The following is a 15,525-nucleotide window of genomic DNA, read 5'->3' as shown; positions in this document are numbered from 1 at the left end:
AGAAAGAAAGCAGTAGAGCAGACTTCATCAAGGAGGCTGAAAAACAAACTCATTTTCTTGAATGTCTTCCCCGATCTGCTGGGCCGCTTGTTGTGCATATGGCTCTTGTTGCTTGAAGACCTTAGCATTTATTTGTAGCCAAACGTGTCACCAGGTTTTGATCAGAATTCCCACTCTTCGTTTTGATTCAGCCTTATTGGTTCCATGAGCTAAAGCCATCATCCATTCAGCGGTGGAGTTTGAATTTATCGCAGTTTGCATGCCCTGAGCTACCGCCACTAGGCTCCAAGTGGTTCTAATGAAATCACACTCCCTAAAAAGATGGTCAGTGTCTTCACAGGCGCTTCTACAAAGGGGATATATCCAATCACATTCCCAATGGTGGATTAGCAGATTTTCAGCTGTTAGAGCTCTTTTGTGCAGGATGAGCCAGCCGAAGAACCTTTGCTTGGGTAATGCCTGGGCTCTCCAGTTGGCTTTGAAGGTCTGATCATGTTGACAGGTAATGAATTGGAATTGATATGCACTTTGGGCTGAATATATACCTTTGCTATTTCTCTTCTAGATTATGTAGTCTTCATTTTCTGACGTTAGTTGTGTTTGAGTAAGAAGGCTGCCGAGATGCACAAGCTCTTGGATTACTTCACCATTGTCAATTTCTCTGAATGAGTAGACCCAATGGTTGTGATCAAGTTCAGTTATTAAATTTTTGTTCTTCCTTCTTGCAAGTTGAAAGAGGTTTGGGGCCATATCTTTAGGGCACATTCCTTGTAGCCAGTTGTCTTTCCAGAATAGGATTTTCTTTTCGTTTCCAATAACAATTTCAGTGCAAGCCTAGAATAGTTGTACATCTTTTGCGTTGCGAGGTAGTTCCATCTCATTCCAAGGCCTGTTGTGATCATGCCAGCGCATCCATAGCCATCTCAGTCACAAAGCCAATGAAAATCTTTCCAAATCAAGGATCCCCAGTCCTCCCAAATCTCTCGGCATGCACACGGTCTGCCAGTTTACTAGACTCGTCCCCGGTTTGACGTTCTCCGGTTCCTCTCCCTTCCAGAGGAAAGTCCTTCTCATTTTGTCAATCATTTTGATCACCCACTTTGGGGCCGGCAGGGCAGTGAGATAGTGCACCGGCATTGCCGTGAACACTGACTTAACGAGAGTCTCCCTTCCAACTGATGAGTAATATCTCCCCTTCCAACCCGGGATTTTAGATCCAATTTTATCAAGCAGTGGGACGTAATCGATTTTCCTCGACTTGCGCAGATGAAGGGGCAGACCTAGGTATGTTGTTGGAAAGGATGATAAGGTACTCGGGAAGTGCTGGATTACATTGGGGGCATTCAAATGCGAACATGCAATAGGAAGAATCTGAGTCTTTTGTAGAAATATGGTCTTTAAGTGGTGTTCATTAACTAAGAAATCATATCGAACTCTATCTTTGTTTATGCCTAAAGTTTGTGTTAAAAAAAATCTAAGTAGTACTAGTCAGATTTCTATTTGTGTTTTAAATTTATCCAAAATCACTATAGAAAAACTCAATAAAACTGGCAGAAAAACGTCTCGTGCAGCAAGCAAAAATGGCCCAATGCCCCAATCCGATTCGTGGTGCGACCTTGAAAAATTTTGCTGGTGGGCCGTCGGAAAATGTTCGCACGCAAAGAAACGAGCGCACGCCCATTTTCTGGTGTGGAAGTGGAACAGATGCTGCTTCCTCTGTGTAGTGTACTGTCTGTTGTGCCAGGCTGCTCCCTTCGTTTGCGTAATCCGTTCGTAATTTCATTTATTGGCGTCTAAGAAAAGAGAACGAGCTTTTCTCCTTGCTGTTATCTACGCCCAATACACTCATACGTATCGTAAGCAGGTTTTACCAAACCGTGTGGTTATCATGTTTTCGTGGTTACCATGGTAACCGCCGAACCGCGGGGTGCGTGGTGAAGAGTCATGGCAGAGTTTGCAAGTTGATATCCCGTGTTTACTGCTTAGTAATCAGTAATCACAACTATGACCAAGAAGCTCATAAGAGTGAGATGCTACTTCGTTGGCATGCTACTTATCAGCTCATTTCTTTCCCTTGTACCAGATGTTCCGCGTCACCGAGCTCCACCTCGCCGGCGCCGGCGCCGGCGCCGAACAGGGACTCGATCTGCTCCAGCGACTTGCCGCTCATCTCCGGCACGAACACGTGGACGAACACCACGGACAGCGCCGAGATGGCGGCGAACGCGGCGAAGGCACCCGCGACGGACACGGCGCCGCAGATGGACAGGAACGACATGGCCACCGCGCCGCTGGTCAGCCTGTTCACGGCGAAGCCGAGCGCCACCGCCTGCGCGCGCAGCCGCAGCGGGTAGATCTCCGAGCTCAGCACCATGTTGATCGGCCCGATCCCCACCGAGAAGAACGCCACGAAGCCGCACACCGTCAGGATGGCCGCCCCGATCGCCGCCGCCCGCGGCAGCGCGCCGTGCGCGAGCAGGGAGAGCGACGCGGCGAGCGCGGCCAGGCACGCGGTGATCCCGGCCGTGCTGACGTACAGCAGCGGCTTCCGCCCGACGCGGTCGACGAGGACGATGGCGATCACGATGAACACCGTCTTGGAGAGCCCCACGCCGACGGTGGCGGCGAGCAGCTGGCTCTCGGTGGTGATGCCGGCGTCCCGGAATATCGTCGGGCTGTAGTAGACCAGCGCGTCGATGCCGGTGATCTGCTGGAAGAGCTGCACGCCGATGCCGGTCACCAGCATGCGGCGGATCACCGGCGACGGCCTCAGGAGCTCGCGCCACACGGCCTTGCCGTTGCCGGTGGCCGTGACGCGCGCCGCCTCCTCGATCTCGGCGAGCCTCTCCTGCGCCTCGTCCTCGCCATCGGTGACCTTGAGAAGCACCGCGCGCGCCTCGGCGGCCCGGCCCTGCATGACGAGCCACCGCGGCGACTCCGGGATCACCAGCAGCACGAACGCGACGGAGATGGAAGGGACGATGCCGGCGGCGAGCATGACTCGCCAGTTGATGTGGTCGGGGAGACCGGAGAAGGCGAGGTTGGAGACGTAGCCGAGGAGGATGCCGAGGCTGATGAAGATCTCCGGGAACGAGGCGTACGACCCCCGCAGCGTGGCCGGCGTGATCTCCGATATGTACACCGGCGCCACCATGATCCCGATCCCGATGCCGATGCCGGCCAGCAGCCGGCCCATCATGAGCACGGCGAAGGACGGCGCGAGCGTCATGACGGCCGCGCCGGCCTGGAACACGGCAGCGGCGAGCCCGATGGTCCATTTCCGGCCGACGGCGTCGGACGTCCTCCCGGCGGCGAGGCTGCCGAGGAGGGAGATGAAGCTGAGGCACCCGACGAGCACTTCTTGCTGCACTTCACTGATGTGGAGGTCCTTCTGGATGAATATGATGCAGCCACTCATCACACCAACATCTGAAAATTAACAGCCACGATGTAACACAGGATTTGACAATTTGTGCAAAGATATTTCATCCATTTGAAAGTTTGATCGATTGTTCACGAGACAAACAATGTCAATGGCTGTCTGAGAGAGAGACTCAGATAAAGATTAACAACCATAACAAGTATCTGAACCAAATTACCGGTCAAAATTTACATTTCATCTGAATCTGAAGCAGAGTGGGCTGTCAGTGATGATAACTTTTCAAACACTTCATCTTCTAAAAGCATATTAACATGACATACAATCCCCATATTTTACTAGCTGCAAATCTTGCTTTAATCAGAAAATAAACCCCTGATTATGTGTAATACAACCAAATCTGAATCAAGAACAGTCAAATTCAGGAGAGGGGCTCACCGTAGCCGAGCAGGACATGGTTGAGGGAGGCGAAGACAGAGCAGGCAAAGACGTATCTCCCGCTGCCGCCGCCGCCGCGGACACGAACGACGCCGCCGCCGCCGCCGCCATCTCCCTGCTCATCCGGGAGCACGTCGTCCATGCGCACGTACTTGCTCTTCCTCCCCAAGAAATCCGGAAGGCTCCTCATGCCGCCGCCGTTGCCCGTCGCCGCCTCGGTGGCACGAAGCCCCATTCTCACCGTCTTTCTTGTGCTGTGCTCTGGCTATGGTTGGCTCATCCTCTTCTCTCCTCTTGCAAGCTCCAAGAATGTGGCTTGTGAATGGGAAAAGGACTAGCAATTGGATCTGGAGGAAGGAGGAGACTGTAGGAGGAGGAAGAAACAAGGAGGGAACCATTTGTTTAAGACTAATGAGGCGTTTTTATATGTTTGGTAACCTGATGACTACCTGTTCAGCTTAAAAGAGTTGGAGTCAGGAATCCACAAATTTTGACAATTTGACTCTTTGCAAAAACTATTTTTACAAATGAATCGTTGCCAAAACTTATTTCAAATCTGACTCTTTTGCTCAACGCCAAATTGTGTAGCGTTGAATTTAGACACCTCAGCGCCAAATAGCATGACGCTGAATGTACGTTGGCACGCTGACTTAGTCTCCCATCCGTCGTGGCACCGCATTCAGCGCCAGCTAACGTGGCGCTGAGATGTCTAAGTTCAGCGCCACATGATTTGGCATTGAGCAAAAGGGTCAGATTTGAAATAAGTTTTGGCAGCGGTTCATTTGTAAAAATAGTTTTTGCAAAAAGTCAAATTGTCAAAATTTGTATCAGGAATCTGCCCACATTTTCATGGTTGTGTTATTGTGTATTCAGTAGTAAGGCTTAGAGTGAAATTTTGGAGCTGTGGTCAGTCATTTTGGCATGAACTTGCACAATTGCTGAATTGCAGAGTATTAAACTTGAGGTATCACCTTGTTCTGAATATTCACTCGAGATAATTGCTCTTATACCATGTGGTTAGATGTCAAACTTCCATTTGGCATAAAATTTCTTCTATTTGCTAAAATATCATATAACTCACTGGAAATTCGCTCTTTTTCAATGAATTTGAATAATTCAGTTCAGAATCTATTTACATTCACTGTAATGGTTTCATGGATGTGCAAGTGTAGCTTACTAGCATTACCAACTGTGACTGATTGACTGGCACAGTGGCACCAACATTTACACTGTATGATTCGTTGATGCTACAGAGGATTCTGAAGTTGGAAAAGAGTATGAGATATTTTCTTTCCTATTAGTGCTCTAAAACAAAACAATTTGGTTTGCAATTTGCATTCACCGCAACACCAGTATCTAGTAATACTGTTAAAACCCACCTAAAAAAATGGCCAAGTTCACATTGATCCATTTGGTCAATAACTCAAGATCCTCATCCCTTGTGCACCAGGTGCTCGCCGTCACCGAGCTCCACCTCTCCCCGCGCCGCCTCGCCGTCGCCGCCGCCGCCGCCGAAGAGCAGCTCGATCTCTTCCAGCGTCTTGCCGCTCGTCTCCGGCACGTACCGGTAGACGAACACGACGGACAGGGCGGATATGACGGCGAAGACGGAGAAGGCGCCGGCAACCGAGATGGCGCGGCAGACGGACAGGAAGGACATGGCCACGGCGCCGCTGGTCACCCTGTTCATCACCGCGCCGAGCGCCGCCGCCTGAGACCGCAGCCGGAGCGGGAAGATCTCCGAGCTCATCACCCAGCAGATGGGCCCTATCCCGACGGAGAAGAACGCGACGTCGCCGCACACGGTCAGGATGGCGACGGCGATGCCAGCGCTCCTGGACGCCGACCCGTGCGCGAGCGCGGCGAGCGTCGCCGCGAGCACGACGAGGCAGGCCGTCATGCCGACCGTGCTGACGTACAGCAGCGGCTTCCTCCCGACGCGGTCGATGAGCACGATGGCAAGCGCGATGAACGCCGTCTTGAAGAACCCGACGGCGACGGTGGCGACGAGGAGCTGGCTCTCGGTGGTGATCCCGGCGTCCCGGAATATCGTCGGGCTGTAGTAGACGAGCGCGTCGATGCCGGTGATCTGCTGGAAGCACTGGATGCCTAGCCCGGTGATGAGCATCCGCCGGATCACCGGAGACGGCCTCGTCAGCTCCTGCCACACCGTCTTGTCGCCGTACTTGCCGGCGCTCGCGACGGCGGCGGCGGCCTCGATCTCGGCAAGCCTCTCCTTCGCCTCGTCCTCGCTGTCGGTGACCTTGAGAAGCACCTCGCGCGCCTCGTCGGCCCTGTTCTTCATGACCAGCCACCGCGGCGACTCTGGGATCACCAGCAGTGCAAAGGCGATGGACACCGACGGGAGGATGCCGACGGCGAGCATGACGCGCCAGCTGACGTGGTCCGGGAGGCCGGAGAAGGCGTAGTTGGAGATGTACCCGAGGAGGATGCCGAGGTTGATGAAGATCTCCGGGAAGGAGGTGAAGGAGCCCCGCGACGCCGCCGGGGAGATCTCGGCGATGTACACCGGCGCGATCATGACGCCGAACCCGATGCCGACGCCGGCCAGCAGCCTCCCGACCATGAGCACCTCGAACGACGGGGCGAGCGTCATGACGGCCGCGCCGGCCTGGAACACGATGGCGGCGAGGCCGATCGTCCATTTCCGGCCGACGGCGTCCGACGTCCTTCCGCCGGCGAGGCTGCCGAGGAGGGAGATGAAGCTGAGGCACCCGACGAGCACTTCTTGCTGCACTTCATTGATGTGGAGGTCTCTCTGGATGAAGAGAATGCAGCCGCTCATCACACCAACATCTGGGAACAAAAGGTTTATTACCACACAGAAATTGAATTATATATGCATTTTGTGTGTAATTATCTTAAACTTAATTTTTGCCCGGGTGCAATTTCATCTTAATGAAATCAATTCCATTATCTTAAAAGAAAAAGTTAGTTCTAGTCAAATTTTTAGTGTGTTGCTAAAATGCTGTCGAAAAAAAAAAAGCTACTACGAGCTAGCTGCCGTTGACTGAAATTAGCATCGCGATGATTCCAAATAAGTGGACTATTCGATATCAGTAGTGAATAGAAATCCATCTGAACAAAACATTGTGATACTAGTTACTACTGATTCTTGATTATGAAGAAACTGCATTGCTAATTACTAACCAGTTAACTAGTAACCGTAGTTTAGACTACTCAACAACTCCTACTAAACGCCACAAGGTAACAGACATGGAATAAGCTGGAGAGTCGCCATCAAAGACCGAAGACTAATGAAGAAGAAATAGTCAACGCGATTGGCCAAAACATTTCCTACTCCTTGTGCAGGATCACCAAGAACTTGCCAAGATCCAAGCACGCGTATCGAAATTCTCCATCGATTCAGCCAACACGAACACATATACGTGCGAGAGAGATTCATGTGGAAACGGAGGAGATTAGTTACCGTAGCCGAGGAGGACGGAGTTGAGGGAGGCGAAGACAGAGCAGGCGAAGACGTAGCGCCTGCTGCTGTGGCTCCGGCGGACGCGGACGCCTCCGCCTCCGCCGCCGACGCCGTCCTCCTCCTGCTCCTGCGGCAGCACGTCGTCCATGCGGACGTACTTGCTCTTGCCGCCGAAGAATCCAGGGAGGCCGCCGCCGCTGGCCGCCGGCGGCTCGGCGCCGGGGAGCCCCATGCCTTCTGCTTATCTGATGCGCTCCCTTTGCTCCGTCTTCCTCCTCTCCGGCGAGTAGAGGGCGGCGCTTCGAATGGTACTAATGGTGGTATCGCGGATTGCTGGATCTGAGGAGGAGGAGGAGGAAGAAGAAGTGGAGGCAGCGAGAGAGATTTTATAAGTTTCTAATTCTGTCCGCTTTTGAGTTTTGACACGCGATTTGCTGTTCAACGCCAAAGCGGAGGAGGTCGAATTTTCAAATGGGTCATTTTGTGTTCAAGCCCTTGTACTACTCGTGATTTCTGACAAGGGTACTGTGGGCTCTTGGGGCATTGGGCTGGGCAGTACTTGCACTTCATGGATGAACAGATGGTTCTGAACAACCTTGCACGCCGGCCTCTGTTCTTTTGATATTACGTATTACTCACCGGATTATTGAAACAGATTATTTACTTCACACTTCAAAAAAAAAAATCTTCTATGCATTGCTTAGACCACTTGTTATAGAAGTCTTAATTTATCTCTATAATTAAGTAAGTAGATAATCTGTGACAAAAATCCAATCAGTCATCTAAATCACAGGGCCCGAGATTGTGTACTCCTGCCGGCACAAAAAGGTAGGTCTCGTTTGCAAAGGCATTAGTTTCACAGGAAAAAAAATGCTACGGAGGAGTAGCTTATATCTTTCAGGAGTAAAATGGTACCGCTCTTCTTGATCAAAACTCAAATTCTCAATCTACAATTGTAGTAGTTAGCAATCAAGTCCATAAAGCTCAAAAAGAAGACAAAATTGTCTGGCTTGAATACAGCTTGAGCGACAGCATAGTAATATCAGTTCATCAGTTACCTTGTGTAACACTGCAATATAGATTGATCGTCCAACAACGGCAATAACTCTTCAAGCAAGAGAAACTAGCTGAGGATACAGAGGTCCAATCTAACTCTATGAACACAATCGATGGCCTACAACACAAGTATAAAGGGCATATAATCACAAAGGTTCCTAAACTGTTGCATTTCATCATCACATTTCAGTATCTTTCGAATTCCTGATCCAATGTCAACATTGTTGTCTTTCTTCAGAGAAGCTTCCCGCTTACACTCTGGCACTCTGCATGTACAGGCATTTGACAATCTGAGCCGGAAGGTGCTTGCTTTGGCACGACAACAAACTTCAAATTTTTTGGAGCACATTTATGTATGTGTAGCTTGAGAATAGGACAAACAATCTCCTGAACCTATAAACACAAGCAAAATGTCAGTTTCCTGAATATATTGTAAAACACACAAGTTTTGAGAATTTTGAGCCCCTTAAATGCTTCATTTCTTTCCCATCATGCAGTATCACACAAAAAACAAGTCTAACAATGAGTTCTCAAAAATACAAACAACCAGTCTTACAGTAGTCAAAGAAACAATTGAGATTGTATATGTTGGCCATGACTTTTTTTGGGTGTCAAAGGGATGATTCTTATGAGGTACTACGTCTATATTGCAAGGTAGAAACTTCTTTTTAAGTGATAATTTTGAACCACACAATATATATAGTACTTCCTAGAAGTAGACAACATTTAAGTAGTGAAAACAAAATTTTCAACTTACCAAACCCACTGGCTTTTGTGTGAAGCCATTGCCTCAAAGCTTCTGGAAGGGCTATTATTAACAAGAGTATAAGTTGGTTGTTTTGAGCTTGAGGAGAGGGTGGAAGATAGCCAAATGTCAACTGGACCACTGTACTTGCGAAAAATGTTCAAGCTTACCTATCCAAATAAACAGGCATAATCCAGGTTAGCTTCTTCAAATTAATGTATTCACAGGGAATTGTTTAGAGGTTAACTAGCCTAGTGCCAATAAAAATCATAGAAATTAGCCATCAAATGAGATAGACACATCAAGCAATTCAAATCTATGCAGAGAAGGCATGTGTAGTGTTATTGTTTTCTGTCTTTACTTCCAACGAAAATGATGATATCAATGCATTTAAGCACGCAATTCATAAATTCAAGAAAGCAATGCACAGGCTCTTTTAGACTCTGGAATAAGTAGAGTATATGGCAACGTGAAGAAAATAAAGCTAGGATATCAGGGAAGAATTTTACAAGCTCCCATGCTTCAATGTGTCCTTGCCCGTTGTCACGCAGAAGCTTGCTGTTCATAGAAAAATAGATTTATTAAGACTCCAAAGAAAAATGCTAGAAACACCCTGCAGAAATATGCTACATATGTGTAATCTAGACTGTCATAAGTGAAAGAAATGTAAGCAAATCCGGCATTAAATAGATGGAATAAGTGCACATCACCAACCAAGAGCTACAGGCCATAGTCATGACATACATGAATTAGCCAAACTGTTCAATTAAAGTGTGACCCCAAAACAACTTATATTATATATGCATGAAAGGGATGAGATCATGGGAGAGAAAGAGAGAACCCTTACAAAGGGGTGTGGTGATGGGAAAGGGGAGGCCACAGTTATGTTGAAGTTAGGTAATACACTTTCTTTCGGCAGAACATGTTGTGACTTGACAAGATATGTAACTTAACAACTATGTAGATATTATAGAAGCTTGTGCGGACAAGCTAACAATATAAAATACATCAGTACCAGAAAATTTTTCTTACAAGAGGGCATCAAACTCAAACAGTTGTTATTCTAAAAATGCTAAACAACAAAGTTGAACTAACCAGATTCCATGATGAACATCGCAATGATTTGGATGGCCTGATACTCCTCGGGAATCGAAGGCAACAATCTAAAATGACAACAAATATTGCAGGAGTAAATAGGGGAATCGGAATGAACAAAATGCAAAATTTCCATATTTTGAGGTCTAGAAAATCAGGACGAAAAAGGCATTTCACTTGCACAATCATATGATGTACTCAACCTGGGTACCTGTTTGCAGCAACACCGCACTGAGATTTGGAACAGATTAACTAATACAGTTTTAAATGGCATATAATACAGATAGGCGCACTTGATGCTCCTGTTTCTTCACTATATTTTTTATTTTTAAAGTTGTTCAGAACAGTAAAGCTCGAAGCGAAACATAATACAGGAAAGCACCAAAGTTGATAGAGTATAGATATGAATTATTATTACTGGGAGATCATCTGAATCTTGACATGGAATCATTACCGTGTCGATATTCCATAACTGGGATTGTGCCAGGGTAAGTTCTGCTATTAGTCCATGATCCCAATTTTTATGAAATCCATCCTACAAGGTACATTGTGTAAACTTAAGTATATATTTGGAACAGTACCTACATACAAGCAGGTCGGCAAAAATGAGCTCATAATAAAGCACCTGCAGTTCTGAGTGGTCCAAGACTTTAACTTGCTCAGCTGGAATCTGTAAATACATGATCCATTTCAACACATTTTTCAATGGACAACCGAGGTCAAAAGACCCTCTCCAAGGGGTATAATGGAGCAGAGTAGGACTTATTACCTTAAGAGTGACACAGGCAAGGTAGAGTTCCTCTTTGCGGATATTTCCAAGGCCATCAGCATTGCCTAATATGGGGATTAAATTGACAATCAGAACGACCGACTCAGATGAGGTTTCTTATCCAAATAATGGCGCCCTTAAAGAGTAGAAATACATATGATTGAGCTGAGACATACTGGAAAAGCGAAATACGCACATAGGATCAGAGTGTAGACGTCTTTTACCTTGAGACAAGCACAAGATATGAATGCTGTGACCTTTTGACTTGAGGAAAAGAATAGTCGGAGCAAAAAACCTGTATCAGCAACATGACAATCAATCAGAATCAACCAAAACAAATACTATAAACAAGATTTCCCCTAAACAGTTCCACAAAATAATAAAAAGTTCAGCTGTTCACTTAGTTTCATTTCTGTAATCATCCTGCTTTTGTAAGAACTTTGTTTCATTTCTGTTAAATGGAAATGGAGGGAGAATGCTCCCTTAGCTCAAAAAAAAAAAAACTGTTCACTTGTTCAGGAATTTCATCGAGCAGGTACCGTGCACAGGAGTTAGCCTATTAAGCTTCATTGTTAGCGGTTACTGGAACTGTAGCCCCACGATTTACACAGCGAGGCTCGCAAACGATAAGAGACATGAGGAGGAAGAAGCAGTACATGGATTCGTCGTCGGGGTGGGCGAGAACGAGGAGGACATTCCGGCTCATCCTGTCGCCGCGAGGAGGGGAGAGGAAGGTGGAGTTGGCAGGCAGACACGCCGGCGAGGAGGAGGAGAGCACCCGCCCCAGAGAAACCGCCCACAGGAGCACGGCCCCCGCCGCCATGAGCATCCAGATCCACGCCATAGCCTTCTCCGGCGGCCGCGCGCGCCACTCTTCCCCGTGCCTGTGTGGCTGCGCGGTGGTGGACTGGCCTCTCGTCGGTCTCCTCGAGTTCTCGCCGACGCCCAGCTCGCCGCCTTCCTCCCCCGTGGCGCCACCGCTCGCCGGTGGGCTCCTCGTCCCCTCGACGTCGACGACTTCCGGCGACGAATACGGTGTGACAGCGCTCATGGCGTGAGAAGTGGCTTAATGGGCCAGTGCTGGTCGGCCCATTTAAATGAAGAAACGGGCCGGTTGGATTGGGTACTGGGCCTTGCATCCGGCCTGGAGCCCACCATCCTGTTTCTAATTTTCGTATGGATTAATTAAGGATCGTATTAATGTCATTTCAAACCATACTATTTTCTTAAGTAAAGTTAACAAAGATACGCATTCATTTAGTTTTTTAACCAAACTTTGGTAAATATAAAATAAATCATGTCAAAACTTGACAATATTATCAAATTGCCAAAATTTGGTAAGGTTTATTTTGGCTCCCCTAAACAAGTGGTTAATTACTTAATTTAGGTGGACAAATCGATAATGTAAGCCTGTGGTTTTATTGCATGATTTGTCGGGTAAAAAAAAATTACTAATTGTACATCACTTGACAGGCCTCTCTCACTGAAAGCTGAAACCCCCTAAACCCCGAAGAAATTAACAGTTGAAACGAATGGGTAAATAATAAACTCAGACGAGGCCGACGAGCTTCTCGCTGAGGTCCCAGAGCTTCCTGGCCTTCTCCGGGTCGCTGGCCTCCTGCGAGAGCTGGTTCTCGAACGACGCCGAGTCCTTGTTCCAGCTCCAGTACACGCCGGACTTGGTCAGGCTCGGGTCGCCCACCACCTGCGCCAGCCGCTTCCCGGACTCCGCCTCCGACACGAACCCCTTCGTCACGAACCGCTGGAACGGCGGGAACAGCAGCCGGAACAGCGGGATGTGCTCGCGGAACAAGCCCGTCGTCGCGATGCACCCCGGGTACAGCGACGCGAACGTGATCCCGGTCTCCTCGTGGAATCTCCGGTGGAACTCCTGCATCGTCAGCATGTTACAGATCTTGCTGTCCTTGTACGCCTTGGCGCCGTCGAAGCTCTCCGCGCCGTCGATCATCGCCGACCCGTTCTGCCCGCGGAGCCCGCCGGCGAGCCCCCGGAGGTCGCCTAGCCCGGCCTTGGGAGGGACGTTGCCGGCGAGGGTGTTGGTGTTGCCGGTGATGGAGCCGAGGATGATGAGCCGCCGCGACGGGTAGTCGGATTTCTTGAGGTCGTCGAGCATGAGGCGGGCGAGGAGGAAGTGGCCCAGGTGGTTCACCCCGACGCTCATCTCGTACCCGTCGGCGGTGAACGTCGGCTGCCGCGCCGTCGGCCGGTAGATGGCGGCGTTGCACACCAGCGCGTCGAGCGGCATGCCGGAGCGCCGGAAGTTGTCCACGAACTGGCGGACGCTGTCGAGGGAGGCGAGGTCCAGGTGCATGACGGTGTAGCTCCCCGCCGCCATCCCCGCCGCCTTCGCCGCCGTCGCCGCCTTCAGGAAGTCGCGGCACGCCATCACCACGTGCCACTTCCCCGTCTCCGCCAGCGCCTTCGCCGCCGCGAGCCCGAGCCCCGACGACGCGCCGGTGATCACCACCACCCCCTGCCGCAGCGTCTTCTTCCCGTCCGCCTTCGACGTGCCCGCGCCGGGGCTCGCCACCGGCGCCGCCGGCGTCGCCACCGCCCTCACCACCAGCGACGGCTTCTTGGCCTTCTGGCTCACGCTAAGGAACCCCGGCTCCTTCACCACCGCGCTCAAGTTACCCTGATCAGTCGTCACACATAATCCAATCAAAAACTTGTTCAAAATGCACAAACTTCACACAAATAAATCCATTTTTGACAGAATTCAACAATGCAGATGATTTTTGGGTGCGCATTGTTACCTTCTTGGGGACAGAGAGAGCAGAGGGCAGGAGTGCGGCCTGAACTTGGAGAGCCATTGGTGTGAGTGTTTGAGTTTGGAGTGAGCTCAAGTGTACTATGTTTCTGGTGTCCTTTTGCTTCGTGTTGGTGACCAGCAAGAGTGAGTTCCGGAGGGTATTTATACACGGACCCGAGGAGCGAGGAGCGCCACGGGCTAAGGATAAGGGGGTGGGCCCCCCACCACGCTGGACGCCTCCCAGCCAATCGCAGCTCGTGCCTCGGATTTTCCGCTACGATTTTTTTCCTTCGAGATATTGTCCTGTGAAAGCGACACGTGGTGGGATATTTTTTCGTAACCGACACGGGGGACAGCGACGTCGCGGGATCTTCTGCGCATGGCTGCCCGTAACATATGGTGACGTGGCGTTGTGTGATTGGGTCGTGGCTATCGCGACCCGTGTGCGGTGTTTGGGCGTGGAGGACGGGATGGGAGTCGCAAATAATGCAGCATGGGAGGTGTGGGCCACTGATGGGTGGGACCAGATAGGGCAGATCTGTCGTTTTGCGTGGGAAGATGACGCGAGTTCGTGCCCATGTGAACGTGCGGTAAACGACTGGCTGTGGCCGAGACACGTAGGAAAGGCCCATTGGGTCTGTGCTGACTTGGCAACCGACGTGGCACGATATCCGTTGCACTTTTCATCGCCTCTTCTTGGTGTCAGCATCGCAGCATTGGTAAGATTTTCTTTTCATTGACAAATACAGTACAAAAGTAGGTGTTCATAAGGCGCGTAGACTCATCCCTATAAACACACATATGCACACTCTATCCTATAAATATATTGAAAAACTAAGTTGGGAGATTGACGAAATCACCACCGACGGAATAAGATTTAAATCAGCTGAGGATAGTGTAGTACTCCCTCCATTACTAAAAGACCATCTTTCAACTTTAACCAGTTACTGGTTAATCTGACCAGTAACTTGACCCAAATTTCAACTTTTTACGCTAACGCATAAAAGAATTACACGTCAATATATTAGCAAGGAACAAATTTCACTTTTCAAGTTGCAACTTGCAGGTAGTACGAAACTATTTCTAATCTCTGTCCAAAATGTCAGGTAAAGTGGTAATGGCTTGCATGAAATGCGTACACCAGTCTCAGTTCTGAAATGTCTTACTAGCAGTTAAGCCAAGTATACTTTTTTCTAGGTGAAGTTAAGGGCATGCTCAGCTTACTTGGTCACAACTGCAAACACAAGAGAGTTTTTGCTGATGGTTATCGCTGTTGCATTTGTGTTGCGCTGCAGCTGCGACCAACTCAATCATGCAAGGCCTAGCAAGTACTTGATGCGGTTGTGCGGAATAGTGCATTGTCTTTTTGGTTATGCTTATCCGCATAGTTTATTAACAACCAAATAGTATATATTATAAGTAAAAATTTATACATGTGTCTATAGCAATTTAAAAGCAAACGCCATAAAATAAAAATACGATGAAAAATCATAAAATCATATCAAATTAAAAATTTAAATTTAAATTTTAGCTTACAAATATAAGCATAAGCAAAAATGATAAGGCTATTCGATCCAGAAGCTGTCTCTCGGCGAACAAAATGAACACCTGAGAGACAAAATGAACAAAATGAAGCAAATCTTCTAATTAAGCCCAATACGTTTCATTTCCAGGAGGCCCATTGCTATGGGCCCCATCACTTCCTCATGCAGGCCACAAAAACCTGGGCTAATTACCCACAACAAATAAAGCCCAATTGCCCATGAGGCCATTCAACCCAGAGATTCAACCAAGATGCATGACGAGTTGCCCTCTGGTC

General features: G+C 48.9%; 4 protein-coding genes across 4 annotated transcripts; all 4 read right to left on the bottom strand.

Moving 5' to 3' along the window:
* Positions 1 to 1,953: 1,953 nt before the first annotated feature.
* Positions 1,954 to 4,197, bottom strand: LOC4337418 (probable polyol transporter 4). Its single transcript, XM_015778424.3, has 2 exons — positions 3,818 to 4,197; positions 1,954 to 3,429 (listed from the first exon to the last, which is right to left on the bottom strand). The coding sequence occupies exons 1-2, from the start codon at positions 4,050 to 4,052 to the stop codon at positions 2,057 to 2,059; spliced, it is 1,608 nt and encodes a 535-aa protein (XP_015633910.1). The 5' UTR covers positions 4,053 to 4,197; the 3' UTR covers positions 1,954 to 2,056.
* Positions 4,198 to 4,911: 714 nt separating this feature from the next.
* Positions 4,912 to 7,646, bottom strand: LOC4337417 (probable polyol transporter 4). The gene is made up of 2 exons (XM_015778423.3): positions 7,269 to 7,646; positions 4,912 to 6,634 (listed from the first exon to the last, which is right to left on the bottom strand). The coding sequence occupies exons 1-2, from the start codon at positions 7,498 to 7,500 to the stop codon at positions 5,250 to 5,252; spliced, it is 1,617 nt and encodes a 538-aa protein (XP_015633909.1). The 5' UTR covers positions 7,501 to 7,646; the 3' UTR covers positions 4,912 to 5,249.
* A 581-nt stretch (positions 7,647 to 8,227) lies between these two features.
* Positions 8,228 to 12,001, bottom strand: LOC4337416 (probable N-acetylglucosaminyl-phosphatidylinositol de-N-acetylase). The gene is made up of 9 exons (XM_015778583.3): positions 11,590 to 12,001; positions 11,158 to 11,228; positions 10,934 to 10,998; positions 10,790 to 10,834; positions 10,619 to 10,699; positions 10,165 to 10,232; positions 9,579 to 9,627; positions 9,082 to 9,239; positions 8,228 to 8,717 (listed from the first exon to the last, which is right to left on the bottom strand). The coding sequence occupies exons 1-9, from the start codon at positions 11,982 to 11,984 to the stop codon at positions 8,654 to 8,656; spliced, it is 996 nt and encodes a 331-aa protein (XP_015634069.1). The 5' UTR covers positions 11,985 to 12,001; the 3' UTR covers positions 8,228 to 8,653.
* A 200-nt stretch (positions 12,002 to 12,201) lies between these two features.
* Positions 12,202 to 13,839, bottom strand: LOC4337415 (protochlorophyllide reductase A, chloroplastic-like). Its single transcript, NM_001402458.1, has 2 exons — positions 13,711 to 13,839; positions 12,202 to 13,589 (listed from the first exon to the last, which is right to left on the bottom strand). The coding sequence occupies exons 1-2, from the start codon at positions 13,765 to 13,767 to the stop codon at positions 12,483 to 12,485; spliced, it is 1,164 nt and encodes a 387-aa protein (NP_001389387.1). The 5' UTR covers positions 13,768 to 13,839; the 3' UTR covers positions 12,202 to 12,482.
* Between the last annotated feature and the right edge of the window lie 1,686 nt (positions 13,840 to 15,525).

Source organism: Oryza sativa, chromosome 4, assembly GCF_034140825.1.
Source record: "Oryza sativa Japonica Group chromosome 4, ASM3414082v1".
NCBI classification, from domain to species: Eukaryota; Viridiplantae; Streptophyta; class Magnoliopsida; order Poales; family Poaceae; genus Oryza; species Oryza sativa.
This window is presented reverse-complemented; position numbering and strand designations above follow the sequence as displayed.

Bases quoted from the DNA above. Each gene is read 5' to 3' on its own strand.
- LOC4337415 (NM_001402458.1), bottom strand. From the start codon at position 13,767: ATGGCTCTCCAAGTTCAGGCCGCACTCCTGCCCTCTGCTCTCTCTGTC. The intron at 13,590-13,710 runs GTAACAATGCGC...ACGACTGATCAG, and splicing joins CTCTCTCTGTCCCCAAGAAG to GGTAACTTGAGCGCGGTGGT.
- LOC4337416 (XM_015778583.3), bottom strand. From the start codon at position 11,984: ATGAGCGCTGTCACACCGTATTCGTCGCCGGAAGTCGTCGACGTCGAG. The intron at 10,999-11,157 runs GTAAAAGACGTC...TCCCCATATTAG, and splicing joins TATCTTGTGCTTGTCTCAAG to GCAATGCTGATGGCCTTGGA. The intron at 10,700-10,789 runs GTGCTTTATTAT...TGTACCTTGTAG, and splicing joins TGGACCACTCAGAACTGCAG to GATGGATTTCATAAAAATTG.
- LOC4337418 (XM_015778424.3), bottom strand. From the start codon at position 4,052: ATGGGGCTTCGTGCCACCGAGGCGGCGACGGGCAACGGCGGCGGCATG. The intron at 3,430-3,817 runs GTGAGCCCCTCT...GTTAATTTTCAG, and splicing joins CCATGTCCTGCTCGGCTACG to ATGTTGGTGTGATGAGTGGC.
- LOC4337417 (XM_015778423.3), bottom strand. From the start codon at position 7,500: ATGGGGCTCCCCGGCGCCGAGCCGCCGGCGGCCAGCGGCGGCGGCCTC. The intron at 6,635-7,268 runs GTAACTAATCTC...TTTTGTTCCCAG, and splicing joins CTCCGTCCTCCTCGGCTACG to ATGTTGGTGTGATGAGCGGC.